Below are 21,438 nucleotides of genomic sequence, written 5' to 3' on the forward strand. Positions count from 1 at the left end.
CAAAGAGGCTTGCCTTACAATCTAACTTAAAATTGTGAACTTCCCAATCCACCTCTTCTGCTCTCTCTGGTTCTACACTGTTTTTTTCTTTTCTTCATTGCAATATATAATAATATCTTATAAAAATACTTTTTGTTTAATTTCTAGTTTCTTTAGTTAAATTAGAAAAATTTCAAGAGACAGTTTTATTTATTTCTTTTTTTTTTCAATGGAGGTTACAATAAATCTAATGGCCATTTCTCAGATTAGTTTACTTGACCTAATATTAAGACAATAAGTAAAGGGGAAGTGATTTTAGATAAACAGATTTATACATACATATATATAAGATAGGTAGGCAGATAGATGAAAGATAGATAGAAGATTTAAAAAATAATAAACACATTTGTGAGTTTAACTAGAGTTAGATTAGAAAATCCAAAACCAGATAAACTAAAAGTGTAAGAAAGTTAATTTGCTAATTTTCTTAATTAAGATATCTGAGTGCTGTTTCCAAAAGAAAGTTGAATAGATACTGGATAAAAATTAAACAAAAATTAACCATTGCAATAGATTAGCCAACTGTGAAGTTGAGAAGGTACACACTACACAAGGCTGCAGTGATTCTGACACTAACTGTAAGTTCAGGGGGTTCCCAGACCATCCTCACATTTGATAATTTAATAGAAGGACGCACCAATCACACTGAAAACTGCTACAAGCACAGTTATGGTTTATTACAGGGAAAAGATACAGATTAAAACCAGCCAAAGAAAGAAACACATAGAGTACACTCTAGGCAAAGTTCCAAAGGCAGAGCTTCCATGGTCTTTTCCCCATGGAGTTGGGCAGCATTACTTTCTTGGCATTGATATATGACAACACATACAGAATATGCCAACCAGGAAAGTTATCTGCACCTTGTGTCCAGAGTTTGTTTTGAGGCCTGGCTCATTGGTACTGTTGACTGGTTTTATATGTGTTCTCAGTTCTTCAGGAGGTCAAGCTGTTATGACATTATCTAAAAATTCCACACTAAATCCTGCTGTTACTATCTAGCTGGACCAAACCTACCAGGCCAACACTATCACTCCTATCATATATGGCATTCCAAAGCCTAGATATTACTCGGGAAGCTGAGATCAAAGGTTAACCTTTCTTTGGGTGAGGTTAAAATTCTTTATTATGCTTACAGTATATATTATAAGCCAAATATTAAGCCTCTAATTACTGGACACATCATTTTGAGTTATCACTATATCTCCTTTCTTCTTACCTGTATCAATATAGTCTCTAGTGTTCTTGCTGCTTTCCCTCATTCGTACCTTCCGTATGTCTTAATTCCCTCCTCATTGTCTAATTCCCTAGAGCTCTCAACACATATTCCTAGACTTGAACATTCTTTTTTCTTCACCAGCATATACAGAAAGTTGCCTAATATGAGAAATATCTTGTTTACAGTGCAGTTGAGGAAAAAAACATGCTGCTTCATTTTTTTCTAGAAAGGTATGCAGGAACGGGGCAATGTGTACTAAAACACAGCTACAAAATTTTTGCGATCATAAAACTAGTAGATAAGAAAACATTCCATTACAACTTTTGAGAAACCAATTATCTATTGGACAGAGAGTCTCTTAATAAAGAGATAATCATGATCTGAACAATAAGTATAAAATTATTTCCTTTAATAATTAAACAACAAACACTTTTAAGGGCTTGCAATATGTTTGAAGGAATACTGCACCACAAATGAAGAGAGCTTCTGCTGGGAATTCACTCTCCTATATTAAGCAAAAGTGTCAATTCTCTAAACTCTAGATTTTATCTGCTGTAAATGGTGTAAAACATATGCTATCTACCTCATAGAAATGGTAAGAGGCTACATAAAACATGTGTATAAAGTTTCTTAATTCTTAAACATATATTTTTATTGTTTTATATATGAGACAATTAATAAGCTTGAGTATTTCCTGATAACCAAAGATACTATACAACATTGTATGAATCCCAATAGTGTGTGTGCATGTGTTTGAGTGTGTATGATTCTATCATGATTTCAAATTCCTTCAGCCTGAGCTTATAATTTCCAAATCTACAAAATTTTAATTACTTTTCATATTCATATACAAGACTGTTTCCTATATCAATACTTACTTACTTCATCTGAATAAGTTACCACATCCTCTAGAGTTTTATAGGACACCATAATAAATAGATGCTTCATATATATATTTATTTATTAACTTTATAAAATCCTGTGTGCATAATTTACAGATGCTAACAATTTTTATTATTTGAAACAAAGAGTAATAAAAATGATCAGAAAATTTATAACAGGAACTCATATTCTTGCATGGCTGCCCTGGACTGGAACTGGTTAGCAGCAGTCTCTTTGGGCAAGATGTCTTTAGTTTGCCACAATGCCAGCACTCCCTGTGGCCCACCGTACCTGTCTGTTTTCCCTGCCTCGTCAGTGCCTATGGACATTAGAAGTTACAGCCTGTGGATGTAGACATACAGAGATAAGAAAGAACATGCAATGAAGAACTGAAAAAAAAAAAAAAAAAGCAAAAGTAATGAAAGAGAATGTCATACTCATAAAAACTGAGTAAAATAGTGATTGCCAGGGGCTCTGAGTATGGGGAAAATAGGGAGAGGCTGAGAAAATGGTACAAAATTCAATTATAAAATGAGTGATGTCTCAGGATCTAATGTGTAACATGGGACTATATTTGATAATAGTATTGTATAATTGAAATTTGCTAAGAGAATAGAACTCAAGTGTTTCCATGAAGAACAGGAAAATGGTAGGTATGTGAGATGATGGGTGTGTTAATTAACTCTATGTGGCAATCCTTTCACGATGTGTATGAATTCATCACTTTAGACACATTAAATATATTACAACTTTATTTGTGAATTATGCCTCAACAAAGCTGCACTAATTGAGATACAGAGAGAGAAAGAAAGAACCAGAAAGTAACCTGGGGACAGTGTTAGCCAGTCCAGACTGGAAAGTTGGGGCAGCCTTAGAAGGAGACCTAGATGGCTGTAACCAGAAAGGAGCGAGAAGGTGGCTGCGGGAAAGAATGCCTGGCTGGTACCAGGATATGAAACTGATAAGCAGAAAGCCTGGACAGGACGGAAACAGTCTGCAAAACTCATTCCAAATCCCTGTCTTCCAGGAGGCATGGGCTGTGGAGTGCTAACAGGCGGCACACCTGGCATCTTGAATTGACTCTGGCACAAGGCAGCACATGCTAATCAGCAAGCTGCCAGCCCACCAGCCCCCCACCCCACCCCTGCTGTCAGAGACTCATCCTCGTCAGCCACTGCCAATTAGGAAAGTGACTGAAGCAAAATGCATTAATAAGCCATGGCAAGGAAAATGAGAAAGCCTTGTGAATTCTAGTCTAGAGATAAGTTTAAAAGTCATTTCAGGGATATAGGTAGCCTGCTTAAGCTTAATTGATAAGAATGAATTATTAAGGATAGGAAGGAAATTAAAAGTTTAGCCATTGTTTTTTTTATATATATATATATTTTTTAGAATGTGCAAATAGCACTTCAATATAGTTATGACCATTCAAGTCATGGGGGCAGTTTATCCAACCTCATTTCCTACACTGAAATCCATGTAGTCATAGTGCTGAGGAAGAAATAGCATTTGTGGAGCACTTTCTATGCATCACATACTGTGTAAGCACTTCAAATTTACTCACTGTTAGGTGCTTTGAAAAAACTCCAGTTAGTACAGTATACACCCCTGCTTTTCCGACTAGAACATTAAAACCCAGAAGTGTTAAGAGGCAAGTGCATTATTATAGAGAGGTCAGAAACAAAGAAAGAATTTGACCTTACAGCTCTCCCAGTCTAATGATTTTACTTTCTTTCTTTCTTTCTTTCTTTCTTTCTTTCTTTCTTTCTTTCTTTCTTTCTGTCTTTCTTTCTTTCTTTTTTTTTTTTTTTACAGAGACAGAGAGAGAGAGTCAGAGAGAGGGATAGACAGGGACAGACAGACAGGAATGCAGAGATGAGAAGCATCAATCATTAGTTTTTCGTTGCACATTGCAACACCTTAGTTGTTCATTGGTTGCTTTCTCATATGTGCCTTGACTGTGGGCCTTCAGCAGACCGAGTAACCCTTGCTTGAGCTAGCAACCTTGGGCTCAAGCTAGTGAGCTTTTGCTCAAACCAGATGAGCCCACGCTCAAGCTGGCGACCTCCGGGTCTCGAACCCGGGTCTTCCGCATCCCAGTCCGACGCTCCATCCACTGCGCCACCGCCTGGTCAGGCTGATTCAACTTTTTAAACTACACCATTATGTCATCAACTACTTTTTCTTTTTTTCTCTCCCTTTTAGAGCCAGAAGTCAGAAATATATTGGGTGACTGTTTCCTACAAGTGTAATTTCTATTTGAGAGTCAGAACTTGAGGTGAATGTTCAAATTTAAACTTTAGTTAACTGTTAATATCAGTGGCTGCGTATTGAAGTATTTCAGATTCCTTGCTCTAGTCCTTGTCCAAAAGTTGATACCATCAGATTATGGTATAGCAACTAATACAATAAGTGGCTTTTTAAAGTTCAATGCTGTTCAAGTGTCGTATTCAGCATTTTTCAGTTGAGTTAGCCTAGTTAATCCATGTCTTTACAAGTATAACTACTTATAATTAGATGACCTTTGTCATTAAAGACTTCAGTTTAATCTGAGATGAAGAACTTATTAGCATTTTGGTATAATATACTTTGTCCTGAAACTCATCTGTGAAATCTTAATTACCTTATAGAATATAAAAAGGCGATTTCGGGTGTTTCAAGAAGGGTTTTTTGTTGTTGTTTTGTTGTTGCTGTGTTTTAATTTTTTGTAAATACAATTTTTATTTATTATGCTTTAAGTGGAAAATAATGACTTTTCAACTTTAATTACATTACTATTAGTACATGTTTAGGTCATTAAATATTTAGTTTCACTCCAGCAAAGTGCTGTGTGCATACATATTCACATATTTTTTTAACTTTCAAAAAAGAATAAAAGCTACTATTTATTTTCAAATATGTACTCTTCAAGGAAATGTTCTTCACTTGGGTGACATTTTGTGAAAAAAAAATCTTTAATAATGCATTTTTCATCACAAATAACATAATATCTTCCCAGTTCAATCACCTCAGGGAGCTATAAAAAACCACCAAAACTATTAACAGCTGAATAGTCACCTCCATTTTATGACATTGCAATTATAAGGTGGAAATACAAAGGAATTGAAAACAATGAGGCACTTACACAGCATATGTTTTCTTTTGTCTCCTGTTGTTGTTTTTTTTTATTATCTTAATGTCATCATACTGACCTATATTATTTTCTTGTAAACTCATGATATCAGAATATTATTGTTTTAGTTCCAGCTGCTAACATAGGGTACCATAGACTGTATTTTAGACAGCAGAATTTTATTTCTTACAGTTCTGGAAGCTAGAAGTCCAAAATCAGGGTGCCAACCTGGTGGGGTTCTGGTGAGAGCCTTCTTTTGGATTGTAGACTGCTGACTTCTTCACATTGAGGAAAGCCTGTGAGCTAGTTCTCTTACTTCTCTTTATAAGGGCGCTAATCCCATCCAAGAAGGCTTCATCCTCATGACCAAGTCAACTTTCAAAGGCCTCACTCCCAAATACCAGCACATTGGGGATGAGATTGTAACGTATGAATTTTAGGGAAGCACTGACATGTAATCCATAACAATTACTGTAACATTTAGCAGTTATGTTAGGTTGAACCTTTTTGGAAAATGGAGCATTGGGGCAGGGGTCCCATAGCAGGCTGCATCCTGGCAGGCTGCATTTAACTATTTTTAGATCTAACCTCATTTGAGAACTTCCACCTCATTCCTGATGTCACCTGAGATTATATGTGAATCATACTAGATTTCTTGGAAGTCACTTCTCAAAAGTAATAAACTATGACTGATGGATATTTTTAACAAAAGATTGGTCTTAAGTCATAATGACACTGATGGATCAATTTGACATCATTAAGCTATCAAACTATGCCTACTTCAAGGAGTTGATCATATCCTGTTAGAAATCTAGAAACACAGTAGTTCAGACTAGGTGGAATGAAAGAAACTATTGAGTTTAATAAGACCAGAAATGTATGTATCCAATCTAAAAATGTTTCAGGCTTTCCTGGTACAATGGAAGAACAGAAGGGGATCTGCTTCAAAGCTTTTCTTTCTCTTTCCGTGTAAGGCAATTAAAGTATTTCACATGGTGGGAAATGAATAACTAAAATAAAATAACCCAAGTCTTTCTAGGTAGCCATTTAAGAAATTCAATCCCAAATGTCCTTTGATTTTTCTTAAACCACCACTAGATGGGAGTCTTGCATCCTCGGCTTGGGTTCTTATATTCTTTATCCTTACTTTGGGGACCCAATGTACTCAAATAGCAGAAGAGCCACGGTGATCTTTATTTGACAGGCTCCAAATAAATTATTTGCATGTGTTATTTAATGTTCAAGTCTATAAGGTGTATATCATAACTCCCATTTTAGAGATGAAGTCATTGAGTCTCACACAGAGAAAAGGAAAAACTTAACATTTATTGAACAATTCCATATATTTGAAATATATGCCTGTGCTTTATACTCCCAACAACCTGAAGAAATAGCACTTCCATTTTGTGGGTGAAGAGCTTGGCGAGGCCAGAGGGCTATTGTGTCAGAAGCAGAATCCAAGGTTCTGCTTCTGACATGGTTTTAGTGTATGTACGTTTGTCCTTATGCCCAGCCACTTCTCAGGGAATTTCAACCTTTAAAGCCTGATGCAAATTTAAAATTACAAAGATTTTTAGGGGCCACATCAGTAAAATGTAAGGGTTAAACTCATGACATTAAAAAAAAAATACCTAATATATACATAGTGTTCACACTGAAAGGAAATACTATTTGTAGACTAGGCAGTATAATTTATAGAAGAGTGTGGACTTTAGAGGCACACAGCATGGGTTTGTATTCTACCTCTATTGTTGAAAAACTGTATAATCTTCAGAAAGGTATTTAAAATCACTTAGCTTGTTTCCTCATCTGTAAATGAGAGTGTTGATAATGCATAACTCACAAGGCTGTTACATGGAATAAACAATTTACTGCATGAAGAATTCTCTTAATAGAACATGGTATATAGTAGGTGCTCCTTAGTGGTACTTTCTATGATCATATCTGGAGAAATATAAGAATAGATTTATGTACAAAAGGCATCAATTTATGCTATCTTACATCATGTTTACAGTGTGATGTTGTGATTAAAACTGCTTCATTCTAAAACTTACTAGATTCATAACTTGTACACTCCTTCTTATCGAATCTGTAAATATGGTCCATCAGTGTTACTTTTCTGTTTCTTAAATTAATCCTTTCATTTGGCGAACCAACAGGTAATGAGGATTTGCTGTTGCCAGAGTCTGAGTTCAGCAGCAGCATTTTAAAAAGGCTTGATGAGCCATGTGCCCACAAGCTGCTCAGTGTGGTCTGAGACAGACATGTAAATAAATAAGTGAAGTAAAGGATCATAGGTGCCGGGAGAGAAACATCCCAAAATAAGCTAAGGGCTAAAGAAGGAAGTAATTATATCCTAGGACTTTAGAGAAGCCTGAAGGGAAGAAACATGAAGTCATGCCTAGCAAATTAGTGTAATGGAAAAGGCCATGTTCTAAGTAGGGGACACATAATTATCAGAAGCAACATGGAGCATATGGAGGACAATAGATTTCTGACTGGTGTATCTCAGGTATGACATTCTTTTTTTTTTTCTTTTTTTTTTTTTTACAGGGACAGAGAGAAAGTCAGAGAGATGGATAGACAGATAGGAATGGAGAGAGATGAGAAGCATCAATCACCAGTTTTTTGTTGTGACACCTTAGTTGTTCATTGATTGCTTTCTCATATGTGCTTTGACCATGGGCTTTCAGTAAACCAAGTAAGCCCTTGCTGGAGCCAGCGACCTTGGGTCCAAGCTGGTGAGCTTTTTGCTCAAACCAGATGAGTCCGCGCTCAAGCTGGCGACCTCCGGGTCTCAAACCTGGGTTCTCCTCATCCCAGTTCGATGCTCTATCCACTGCACCACCGCCTGGTCAGGCAGTCATTTGTATATCAGGAAGAATAAATATCAGACAGAGGCCAGTTCATGTATAGGCTTATATCCCATGCTAAAGCTGTGGAAACTGCTTGAAGGGTATTTTAGCAAGGACGTAAAATGGATGCATTTGAGTTTGGGTAAGACTATTATGCAGAATATTGTGTAAATAGATAGGCATGGTATGTGTGATACAGAGTAACCTGTTAAGCAATAGTGGGCATCATTCAACTAAGAAATAATTAAGGCCTAAAATAAGACAATGGACATTGGTGGAGAGGGAGTTGCAGATTTGAGAGATGGTAGGGAGGGAGAATTCCCAGGCCATAGTGAATCAGAAGTGAGGAGAAATACAGGCACTGTACAGTACTCCTGGATTTCTAATTCCATGATGAAATAAATGTAAGTTTACTCCCTATAATACACAATCATGGAATACATAATAGGTTTTGCTTTAGACTATAGATTCAGTTGTGAATGTGTAAAATTTGGGAATTCTGTGGGACTCATCTATGGCTACTGTGAAAGGTTTCTCTGGTTTCCCTGTCCCCAGTTTTACTTACCTTTGATCCATGCTACATACTATGGCAAAAGTGATCTTTTAAAAACTCAAATCTAGATATATAGCCTGTTTCTGCATATTACCTTTCCATGGCTCTACATTGCCTGACGTCTCTCCAGCCTAACCCATTGTGAGTCCACCTTTTGCTACTTTAACCTATACCAGATCTAGGAACATGATGTTGTGCCTTCACTATACATATTCTAAGACTCTTCAAATCTCTTTTTACATATCATTTCATCTAGGTAGCCTTCTCTGACTCTAAAATCTTGGATAGGTCACCTAAGAGCACCCATACTTTCTTCAGCACTTATTATTATGTTTGTGTAACTTGCTTGTCAATTATCTGCATATTTTAAAAGGTTATATTCTCCTTAAGTATATGAATCTTGTTTTTTGTATACTCATGTCTGACAAAGTGCCATGCATATGATAGACTGGATATCTTTTTAATGAAATAAAGAATGTCATAAGAGGCACAATAAATTTTTTGAGGCCATGTGGAGATATTCAGAACATGGTCAGATATTTAACACTAGAACTCATCATGGGATATATCCCTGAGGATTTTTATCATATGGGAGTAAATGATATTTTCAAGAGAGAGTAGTAAAGTAAGAAGAGTAGAAGACCAGTGTATAACTTTGCAACTTCGTGGAATATAAAAATTCAGGGACCACTGGTGAGGGACAGCCTATAAAGAGAACACAAGAGGAGTGGTCAAAGAGGATATGCATGGAAGAGTGATGGCTCTAGATTCTCTATTTAGATGGACCAAACTGCAGGTCGGGTTCTTTAAGCTGTAATTGCATAGCAAGCACATTGGAATGACTTGCAGGATGCCTGTGTATGTATATTTTGTGTTATTTGTTAGGTAGTTTTGAAATTTTAGAAGGTAAATGTAATTCACTTCCTTCTTCTTTTCCCAAATTTTTCACCAATACAGTCTGTGCCTGGAGAATCACAGGCTCCCTTTACCAGAGATGATTAGTTGGCTCCTAATCACGTACAAAATAATAGAGGTTTTGATGCTAGATGTACATCAAATCAAGACTCCATTTTCTGGCCTTAGATCCAAGTTTTCAAAGACACATACTTTTCAGTTTGTGGCTTTCAGCTCAGGAACAGGCCCTTAAATGAATGGGCGGTTCTCTCTTTTTCTCCCTTGCCTCAACCCCACCTTTTCCTCAAACCCACTTTATTTTTTTTTCTGCAATGCAGACCAACTGTTGGTAAGCCTTGCTGAATCCCAAGAACATTTTTAGGCAATACCTTAAAAATAGCAGAGTAATAAGAAAGAGGAAGCCTAGGTGACCAATACCAAGACCTTCTTACCCTGGGTGTCTTAGGTCCTATCTGTTAAATGGGAGAGGGGGAAAATACTTTCCTTGACTCTTGTCTGCTTTCCTATTGTTTACTCCAGAGAACAGTCTTTAGATGCTTAGCTTAATACCTTTCCTATGACATATTTTTTCTTTTATTATAACTTCATTATATAGTAATAGTATATGCACATATTATGTACAAACCATACATAATATATATACATATATTGTATATACACTAGTTTTTATATATAACTATGTGTATATATTTACAATATATGTAAAATATTGCATATATAACAGAGCAAATAAAATATTTACTTAAAAACTGTGTTGAAATGATCATACATTTCTCTGTCCCAAATACTCCAATGTAAGACACCCATTTTCTTATCCCTTGGATTCTGGAGGAAAAAAAAAGAAAGCTGTCAGACCAATTTTATGGATTTGTGTATTTAACCCCAAACACATGCAAATGTATGCATTCATTTCTGTATCTGTATCCACACAGATAGATATATTTGCTTTATGAATATATATTTTTGCCTTGTTTAGTTCAAAATATATGACAGGCATTATACCAGGTCTTACAGATATAAGATAAATAAGAAAGCTAGGATCCTTACCCTAACAGAGGTTGCAGTCTGTCTGAGGAGATGGGCAGGAATATGCAGGTTACTCTCTGATTACAGGGGAGGAACTCTCAGTCCAGACTTGGAGTATTAACAGATCCTCACAGCTTGAGTCTCCACCATTGATTCCCCAGAGTTTTTGAATATTCCTGTGTGTTTATGTGCGTAGACTTTCACATTCCAACTGATCGCAAATCCATTTCAGTCTACACCCAGGAAAGTCTTTTACATTTTACTAATTTAATGGCTAATGTACGTAGATGTTACATTAGTGTCAAAAACATTACTGGATGATTTTTTTTTTACTTTCAATCTTAAGAAATATAATTTTGTTTATGCTTGTGAAAGCATTAATAAATTTGACCCATATGAATAGGTCATGTTTTTGCCAAAAATTTAACCAAGATGGTGAGAAAAAAATATTAGGGAAGCTGAATGAATGAATCAACTATGTATCAATTAAAACCTTGGTTACTTCAAATTTTCCTGTTCAAGTAATTTTAAAATGATGTACATACAACAGTGTTATCACAATACTCTGACACCATATTATAATTCACTTTGATTCATCTTTATTTGTTTCCAAATTCTCCCTTTTAAAATTCAGTTAGCAGGAGCACAGTGAAGTGTGGGAGCATCTGTGTTTCAAATTTAATTATGTTGGCTAAATTCAGAGATTTCAGTCATCTGCTGATATCAGTTCATTCTTTATTTCCAGAAGGTTGCTCGTATTATATTGATTCTTTGTCTTGCTAAATGTTATCTCATTTTTCTAATTATCTGTCAAACACAATTACCTTTCTGAAGAAGGAAAAAAAAATATAGACATCTAACTAATAACATGGGAAGTTACAAAAACTAAGCTTCAGATTTCAGAGCTGACATGTGAAGGGCTTGCACGCTGTCACTCCCATTCTTACAATAAGAAAAAGCTGAACAGACAGAAAGGTAAAGACTTTTATTGCATTTGCAAGAGAATTGAGGTGACAGGCAAACCACCATTCCAAATTGTGAAGAGGCAGGCACATTTGGAGAAACATGGCTAAGATTCTTTTTACTTCAAAGAGATGCTTACTGAAGCATCATACAGATAGAGGCACTTAGATAGTCATTTTGATGAACTGCTGGAGACTGAGAGTTTTCTAGTGTGAAAGTAAGAAACTCCTGAGGCTGCAGTCTTGCCTAGGAACCTCCCATATTCATTGGTGGGACTTGAGGAATTTCTACCAGGTTCTCAAGGTAAAGATATGACAAATAAAGGGAGGGGCAAGGAACAAGAATCATTTTAAAATCTACCCAGTGTGTTCTCTCTAACAAAAATGCCTAAGGAGGGGAAGGGACTTACCTAGAGACTCCTCCCAGCTAATAGAAGGGCAGTCCTCCCACTCCAGCTCCTCTAGTCTTACTTTCTCACCTGTGGTCATATAAAAAAACAAAACATTGTGATCATATCAAGCTTCAAGAGAACAGATTGGTCATGCTGCAGCTAGGAAAGGGAATAAGGAGAGTGGGGGGAAATTGTACCAGTGGGGAACACTTAGGAAGGTGACAGTCTGAGATATAGGCCTCTTAAAAACTGGGATGTAATGACAAAATCTTAGAACAGTCCCTGTTCTGTATACTTTAATACCAAACCAACAAGAATCTAGTAGAACACCAGTGGCTTACAGCAAAAAGGGCTGAAGATACAGACTGGAGGAAAAGTACATAGAAAAGTCATGACGGGAAACCACAAAAGGAACACAAATGATGCATTATAGAATTGTACACTTGAAACCTATATCATTTTATTATCCAGTGTCACCCCAATAAATTTAGTTTAAAAAAAGAACACAAAGAGAACTTGAATCCCATGGCACTTAAAACTAGAGCAAACATGAAACATACCCCAACTTTTAGCCACATTAATATCAGTCTTACACCTAAGTACTGTTTATTGCCGTTCTTATTACCCAAATCAACATGGTCAGCATATAACAAAAAAGTATCAGTATCAATTAAGTTTCAGTAAAACTGGAAGAAAAAAATAAATGTCATGCCAAAGGAAAAGTAAAAAACAAAAACACAGTCTATGGTTAAAAGCATGCAACAAAACCAGACTCGGATATGACACAGATGTTGGAATTATTAGGCAAGGAATTTTAAATAACTGATTAATATGTTGATGTCTCTAATGTCAAAACTATCTTTTACTAATGCAAAAAGAGATTAGGAGTGGTTTTTTTTTTTTGTTTTTGTTTTTGTTTTTACAGAGACAGAGAGAGAGTCAGAGATAGGGATAGATAGGGACAGACAGAAACAGAGAAAGATGAGAAGCATCAATCATCAGTTTTTCGTTGTGACACCTTAGTTGTTCATTGATTGCTTTCTCATATGTGCCTTGACTGTAGGGCTACAGCAGACTGAGTAACCCCTTGCTCGAGCCAGCAACCTTGGGTCCAAGCTGGTGAGCTTTGCTCAAACCAGATGAGCCCGCACTCAAGCTGGCAACCTCGGGGTCTCGAACCTGGGTCCTCTGCATCCCAGTCTGACGCTCTATCCACTGCGCCACCGCCTGGTCAGGCAAGAGATTTGGAATGTAGTAGATATATGGAAACTCTAAGAATTAAAATGAATGATAAAAAATCAATTTGTGGAGAATGCCTCTGATGGGCTCATCAATAAACTTAACATGTATAAATAATGAATCACTGAGCCTATATATAATTCATTAGAAACCTTCCAAATGGAAATTCATTAGAAACCTTCCAAATTGAAATTCAACCAGAGAAGAAAGAAAAAATAACAACAAAACAGAAGAAGACACCCAAAAACTATGCTACAGTTTCAATAGGTATATCATATTCATAATTGGAATATCAGAAGAAGAAGGAAGTGAGAAGAGAGCAGAAGAAGTATTTGAGGTAATAATGGCTGAGAGCATTCCAAACCATAGGTGCACAAGCAGAAAGCTCAGAAAACACCAATGAAAAACACACCTAGTCATATCATATTCAAACTGCAGTAAAGCAAAAGCCAAGCGAAAATATTGGAAAAACACGAGGGGAAAAGCTCACCTTTAACAACAGAGGAACTACAGCCAAAGTAATATAAATATTTTAAACAAGAAATACAATTATGTCACTACCCTGTTTAAAATGAAATCTATGTGTAATGGCTTCCCATTGCTCTTGAAAACAAACTATATCACCTCAACAGAATACAACAGACACTAAAGAGTCTGGCTCCTGCCTCCCCCTCTGGTCTCATCTTCCATGAAACCCTTATCTGCTGCCTTTCCACCTTGTAAGCAAGCCTCTTTCTGTTTCTCTTAAATGCCACATTTCCTCCTGTCCCTGGGCTTCTGTGCTTGTTGTTTTCTAAGTCTGATTATTTCCTTTTGTCTGGTGATCTCTCTAACCTTCCCCCTTATTTGCAAAGGGGAGCCTAACCCAACCTCTTTGTCTACGTAGATTACCTAATTTCAGTTCATCAGCAACGCTCCCAGTTGTGCTGTCAGTTTACATGGCATTTTTCTTTAATTTTTCAAGACTGTGCTTTACCTTATGTGGCTTTGCTCACATTCCATTCACAGTTCCAAAGTGCCCAGCACAAAATTGGGACTAAATGCATGCTTTGTAAATAAAAGAATAGAATTACTGCCGTTATCCTACTAGATCTGTGGTTATCATTTATAGGTCGAGAGAGTAGTTTCAATAAGTATTTAAATTTATTTGAAAACCTTTTAAAGACCTCTTATCCACTATTAGGTATGCTTTTACAATTTGGTGTAAAGAAGACAGCCAGGCTCTAATCCATATAGTTGATTAAGATATACATTTATGAAAACCAACAGAAAATTCAAAATTCACATGATCTGACAGAGGTATAAAAGGACCAGGTCATCAGGGCCTGTTGAGTCAACATCCTGCAGAATAAATCACCTGAACTGTGTGTACCATAGCATTGGTAGACAGTGCACCCCTTGGATACAGTAACCTTAGTCATTTTGTTCATTGTTACGTTCCCAGTCTGTACAAATATACCTCATATTTAATAGGTACCAAGTAATTTATTAAGAGGAGTGTTGGACAAATGAGTTTGTAAAATTTTTATTTTTTGAGCATGCTCACTTTTAGTGTTAAAAAATGGCGCTGAACAGCACCAGGTATATGACCTCTGAAATTGAAAATTACCTTCCTGCTTGGGAAGGGCCATTGTCTTCTTAATATTTGCTGGAGGAGAGGTTTTCATGCCAGAAAGTTCTTAAAAGAGAGAGAAGAAGAAGAGAGATGCCATGTTTGCAGAGTGAGAACAGACAGAATGAAGGTGTGCGGATGAGAACCAGAGCTTGAGGGGCTTTTGTGAGCTCCGCTGAGCCTGGTGAGACCTTTGATTCTAGGAGAAGCCGGAGAAGATTCTCCTGGTTGTAGAACTGGATAATGTGTCAGTGGCTTTGGGCTCTCTGAATGAGTGAAAGGGAAGTGTTTTCCCCGTGTGGTGCTCATCGGCCAGTGTAAGACTTGAATAAAGGAATGGACCATTATTTTTTGGCTCTAACATTTCTTTACTGTCTGTCCAAATCTAATAGGAACCTGCAAGTGAATGGCCGTGATGGCAGCAGCCCTTGGCCTTACAAGGAGGAATTGGAGTTAGCTAAATAAAAAAAGAGGGACAAGTAATAGGAAAAGATTCTAAGTAGAGGAAACAGTAGGTTGCCCATACTAGCAGATGAAACACATCACGCAGCTTCAGTTTAGAATATGAAAATGGCTTCATTTAGATTGTAGGGGCTTTTTACTGAGAAAAGGACTTCAGGAAGAAGAGCAGTGAGGAAAGCGATATGAGGTTTGGACTTACTAAAATCCATGAAAAATTCAGGTAAGCAAATAGAAAAAACAATTGTAATCCACATTATAATTAAACTTTCAAAAATTTTCTCCTAGATCATAATAGTTTCTAAAACCTCACAAATTATAAACCAGTGGAGTTTGAGTTAATTAAGCTTTATAACAAAGATATGTTATCCAAGTTCTAATTTCTGTCTCTAACACATAGAAGTTTCATCATTTTTGTTATTCAGATGTAGTACAATTATAAGTTAAAACTGCACCATTAAAAATAAAATTGCAACTTTTCATAGTACAACTGTACTCTATTTGTAAATGTCATCTTATCATCATCATCATCATCATCATCATCAATTATTGTTACTATTATTAGGAAGAGAGGTGTTCTTTCTTTGTTATGCTTGTTGTTTCTGCCATTTCTAATAGTAACCAGCAGATGGTATCAAACAATTTTACATTTCTGTCTGTTGCAGTTTTTGTGCCTGTCTGAGACTTCTCCTTCCTAACTTTCATCCCACACCCCATCACAAATACTCACAAATGAGCAATTCATGAGGATAAAAGACAAAAGGAAAATTTTATTTTATTTTTTGGTTTAATTCTGTTTTGACTTTGCTTTCAGGGCAGTATTTTTTTTTTTTTTTTTTTTATAATTTTATTTTTTTAATGGGGTGACATCAATAAATCAGGATATATATATTCAAAGATAACAAGTCCAGGTTATCTTGTCGTTCAATTATGTTGCATACCCACCACCCAAAGTCAGATTGTCCTCTGTCACCTTCTATCTTGTTTTCTTTGTGCCCCTCCCACCCCCTATCCCTCTTCCATTCCCCCCTCCCCCCCCCCGTAACCACCACACTCTTATCAATGTCTCTTAGTTTCACTATTATGTCCCACCTACGTATGGAATAATACAGTTCCTGATTTTTTTCTGATTTACTTATTTCGCTTCGTATCATGTTATCAAGATCCCACCATTTTGCTGTAAATGTTCCGATGTCATCATTTCTTATGGCTGAGTAGTATTCCATAGTGTATATGTGCCACATCTTCTTTATCCAGTCATCTATTGATGGGCTTTTTGGTTGTTTCCATGTCCTGGCCACTGTGAACAATGCTGCAATAAACATGGGGCTGCATGTGTCTTTACGTATCAATGTTTCTGAGTTTTGGGGATATATACCCAGTAGAGGGATTGCTGGGTCATAAGGTAGTTCTATTTTCAGTTTTTTGAGGAACCACCATACTTTCTTCCATAATGGTTGTACTACTTTACATTCCCACCAACAGTGTATGAGGGTTCCTTTTTCTCCACAGCCTCTCCAACATTTGTTATTACCTGACTTGCTAATAACAGCTAATCGAACAGGTGTGAGGTGGTATCTCATTGCCGTTTTGATTTGCATTTCTCTAATAGCTAAAGAAGATGAGCATCTTTTCATATATCTGTTGGCCATTTGTATTTCTTCCTGGGAGAAGTGTCTATTCATATCCTCTTCCCATTTTTTTATTGGATTGTTTGTTTGTTTGTTGTTGAGTTTTATGAGTTCTTTGTATATTTTGGATATTAGGCCCTTATCTGAGCTGTTGTTTGAAAATATCATTTCCCATTTAGTTGGCTTTCTGTTTATTTTGTTATCAGTTTCCCTTGCTGAGCAAAAACTTCTTAGTCTGATGTAGTCCCATTCATTAATTTTTGCCTTCACTTCTCTTGCCATTGGAGTCAAATTCATAAAATGCTCTTTAAAACCCAGGTCCATGAGTTGAGTACCTATGTCTTCTTCTATGTACTTAATTGTTTCAGGTCTTATGTTTAGATCTTTGATCCATTTTGAGTTAATTTTTGTACAGGGGGAGAGACTGTAGTCCAGTTTCATTCTTTTGCATGTGTCTTTCCAGTTTTCCCAGCACCATTTATTGAAGAGGCTTTCTTTTCTCCATTGTGTGTTGTTGGCCCCTTTATCAAAAATTATTTGACTATATATATGTGGTTTTATTTCTGGACTTTCTATTCTGTTCCATTGGTCTGAGTGTCTATTTTTCTGCCAATACCATGCTGTTTTGATTGTCGTGGCCCTATAATAGAGTTTGAAGTCTGGGGTTTCTTTTAAAAATAGAGACAGTAATTTATTCACAGTAAGTCATTGTTGCTTTGACAACACTGTGGGAAAACAATATTTGTAGTTCCACTTTACAAATGAGAAAGCAAGTACAAAGAGCCTTGGAAATTTTTCCAAGGTCAGGAAATTAGAACTCAGGCATCTGGCTTTGATGTTCACAGCATCAGTTACATTTTACAAGGTTTTGGTTTTAGTTACTTGTTTTATTTTCCATAAATTTGAAACTGACATGGTTCAAATAAATGATGAACAAATTAACATGAGACTTTATGTGGGATTAAAAAAATATGATAATGGGCAATAAGTCCATTTAAAGTGCTGATGTTTCCTCAAAAGAAATTCTGCTTCATTCTCACCAGTTTTTTTTACCCTCAGTTGTACTGAGGAAGATCATAAAGGACCCATATAAACAAAAACGAAAACTGAAAGCATTTCAGTATCATCTCTTCTAGTAGTTTTCTTGTTATTGTTGTTTGTTTTTGTTTATTTTTATTTTTAGTAGAAAAATGCGGCCTTGATAGTCACTTAAAAAACAAAACAACAAAAAATTACTTCTAATGCAGTTATGTTAGGATCTGTTGAAGTTTTTCAATCCTATTTTTTCTTCTGCAGGTGTAACAACCGTTTTAACAATGACAACTCTAAGCATCAGCGCTCGGAATTCTCTCCCCAAAGTGGCTTATGCAACTGCCATGGACTGGTTTATTGCTGTTTGTTATGCATTTGTGTTCTCTGCCCTAATTGAATTTGCAACTGTTAATTACTTCACCAAAAGAGGATGGGCTTGGGATGGGAAGAGTGTAGTAAATGACAAGGTAAGTGAGAACTTCCTTCTCTCCATGATAAAGAGAAACTCTTGGCAGATTTAGCTGATATTCATATATATATGAATCATACAGATTTCTTTTATAGCGTGCTCTTGCCTGAAATCCTTTAGCAGTATTTATAGTAGTAAAACTTCTGTTAGGACGCCTTCCTAGTATCTGGGTGAGTTCTGACTCTGTCAGGAACTGTGCTAAATTTCTTCTTTTTTTTTTTTACATATGCTCTGCCATATAATCTTATATCAACTTTATAAATAAAGTCTCTTTCTAATTATCTTTTTTTTTCCCCTAAGGAAGACACTGAGGCTTAGTGAAATTACCTTGCCAGAGCTCATGCAAATAGTGAATAAGTATGCTTGAACCTAAATCTGTGTGATCATTAAGTTCACTGTCTTAAACACCACACTGATTCATAACAAAGAAATTGGAAAGAAAAGTGGCCGTTACATTTAACTGCTACAAAATTTCAGGTCTTATCAGTGGGCTGAGTTACTACTCTTTCCCTACCCCCATCTCTGTGGCTTGGATGTAAAAGTCTATGCAACAGTGTTATCTCTCCCACGTTGTATGAAATAAATGAGGGAGTGTTGGAATGCTGAAGAATCTTAATTTGCTTATGTAGTTACTAAGAGAAAAGTTATTTATTTTTAAGATTAACTTTATGGGGCATTGTTTGTGTCCATTTTTAGGTTTCCAGTAGAGAAGCTCGTGGGCATTTTGTGCATTGATATACCAGCTGTTTTCTTTTTTGTTCTACAGATTATTAATCGTCTGCTTTAAGAGGAGACTTTGATATACTGTAATGAGATATAAAGTTTTCTTAATAAGAGTAAAAAGTTCTATTTAGAGGTTTCTTTTAGCAATATGTATATACACTTAAGTATATAAATATTCTATTACATTTGGAATAACATACATGCTGATTTCATTTCTTTTTTGGTTATTTTAATATAAATATTATTTTTCATTTTTATGACCACATTTCAGTTTAAGCATATAAACATGTTATAGTTTAAAAGTCCTGCCTTTTCCCCTTATTTTTGTAAACTTTTAAAGTTTTAATGAGTTCTGGCTTATTTTTTTATATGTAAGCTATGTTTTGCATAGTGAGTAAATATTAAAGGAAATTTGATTAATTTTCTATGTTTAACTTCCAAGTTATTTCAGCATTTTCATTACATTTTATTGCTGATTTATGTTTTCATTCCCAATGTAGTATACTGTTTTTTAATTTTTATCTATCAAATTACTTCTTTTTGGTTATATTAGTTACACATACACTTTCATACTAACATATTTTTGAAGACAAAATGCTAGTTAGTTCTTCATGAGTATTTCGCAAATGATAAATGGTGGTTTATGATATAAATGCCCCTATTAGAAATTTATTGATATAGGTTATGAGGGTGCCAAATCTAATTCACATTGTGATTTGTCATATCTAGTAATATGCCATGAACTTGGAAAATAAAAGTACCTATAAATGCAAAACCCTCACATTCTTGATTATGCATTTTAGAAGCAATACCGACTACTAATGAATACTGGATTTAAGTCTACCCATATATCAAATCACCTACAGTGAAGACAAATCTAGGTCGAAACCATTGCTGTTACAACCTGATATGCAGGAAAACAACTAATAAACTTTATATTATTTCAGTCCCCACTCATTCAAATTTAATGGTTAAGTTAAAGGGAGCATTACATAAGCACATTGCTTGTTTTTATTTACTCATTCATAGCAAGAGTGCCAAGCACAGTACTAAGTAATTCAAAATTTTTTGTTGAATGAAAAAAAACCCAAGTTTCTGGTGTTGAATATAGCAATGGAATATCAATGAAAAGACTGCTTTTTCTTCATAGTAAAGTTTTAAAACTGTAAATGGCAAATTTATCAATGAGTAGTCAATCCAATTTCATGATTCAAATGAATTTTAAGTGGTGTTTTCTAATCCTACCTTGGAAATAACCAGGTTCTTAGAGCTGGAGGGAAATCAAGGAAAGTACCCTAAACTAGCCCTTCTGCATATATATATAATATATATATATATATTATATATATATGCCAATTATAATAGGCATTACTATAAAGAAAATTATTACGAATGTGTGAGCGGTAACAATTACATTGTAGATCTGATCATCTGCATATATATATATATAAATATATTACATAAATAATATATATGTATAAAGAATTATGTATATTTTAAATGCAGTCTATCTCTGCTTTAGTTTCCTTAGATTTAATTTTTAAGTAGAAAATAAAAATTTTCTGGAAATAGAGTTTTAATCCACAGGCCACATTGATTTTTTTTTTTTTTTTTTTTTTTAGTCAGACTGGTAGGAGTCCTCTGCTTTAGTGAACATGAGTAAATGTAGTTAAAGTATCTGTCAATCCAAAGAGTATATAAAAACTTCTTGAAAGTTTCTTGGCCATGGGCAGTTGGCTCAGTGGTAGAGCATTGACCTGGTATGTGGAAGTCCCAGGTTGGATCCCCAGTCAGGGCACACAAGAGAAGGGACCATCTGCTTCTCCACCCCCTCTCCTTCTTTCTTCTCTCTCTCTCACTCTCTCTCTTTTCCCCTCCTGCAGCCATGGCTCAAATGGTTTGACTAAGTTGGCCCCGGGTGCTGAGAATGGCTCCTGAGCCTTGCCTTGGGCACTAAAATAGCTTGGTTGCTGAGCAACAGAGTGAAGGGCCCCAGATGGGCAGAACATTACCTGATAGAGGGCTTGCCTGGTGGATCCTGGTTGGAGCGCATGTGGGAGTCTGTCTCTGCTTCCCTGCCTCTCAATTTAAAAAAGAAAAGAAAAAGAAAATTTGTTAACTGTCAAGTATTACTTTGCCTTATGAAAATAATCACTGAGACATACATATCAATGTTCTATGTGCAGAAAAGATGTATTTAACATATAGTTTACATGTAAATTGTGCTCTGATGATCTTTAAAGTTAAATAAATCTAAATTCATATATAAGTTACATTTAAATATTCTATTAGAAGGCAAAACATACTTTGTGTTGTGATCT

At 35.7% G+C, this 21,438-nt stretch overlaps 1 protein-coding gene across 2 annotated transcripts in view; it reads left to right on the forward strand.

Moving 5' to 3' along the window:
* Positions 1-21,438, forward strand: part of GABRA2 (gamma-aminobutyric acid type A receptor subunit alpha2) — a 118,370-nt gene that overhangs the window by 88,650 nt on the left and 8,282 nt on the right. For both annotated transcript variants that reach the window (XM_066280638.1, XM_066280639.1), the window contains exon 9: positions 18,190-18,392. In XM_066280638.1, coding sequence (XP_066136735.1) covers positions 18,190-18,392 — 203 coding nt within the window. The remainder of the gene's footprint in view (positions 1-18,189; positions 18,393-21,438) is intronic.

The sequence above is a fragment of the Saccopteryx bilineata genome, chromosome 5 (genome assembly GCF_036850765.1).
Source record: "Saccopteryx bilineata isolate mSacBil1 chromosome 5, mSacBil1_pri_phased_curated, whole genome shotgun sequence".
NCBI lineage: Eukaryota > Metazoa > Chordata > Mammalia > Chiroptera > Emballonuridae > Saccopteryx > Saccopteryx bilineata.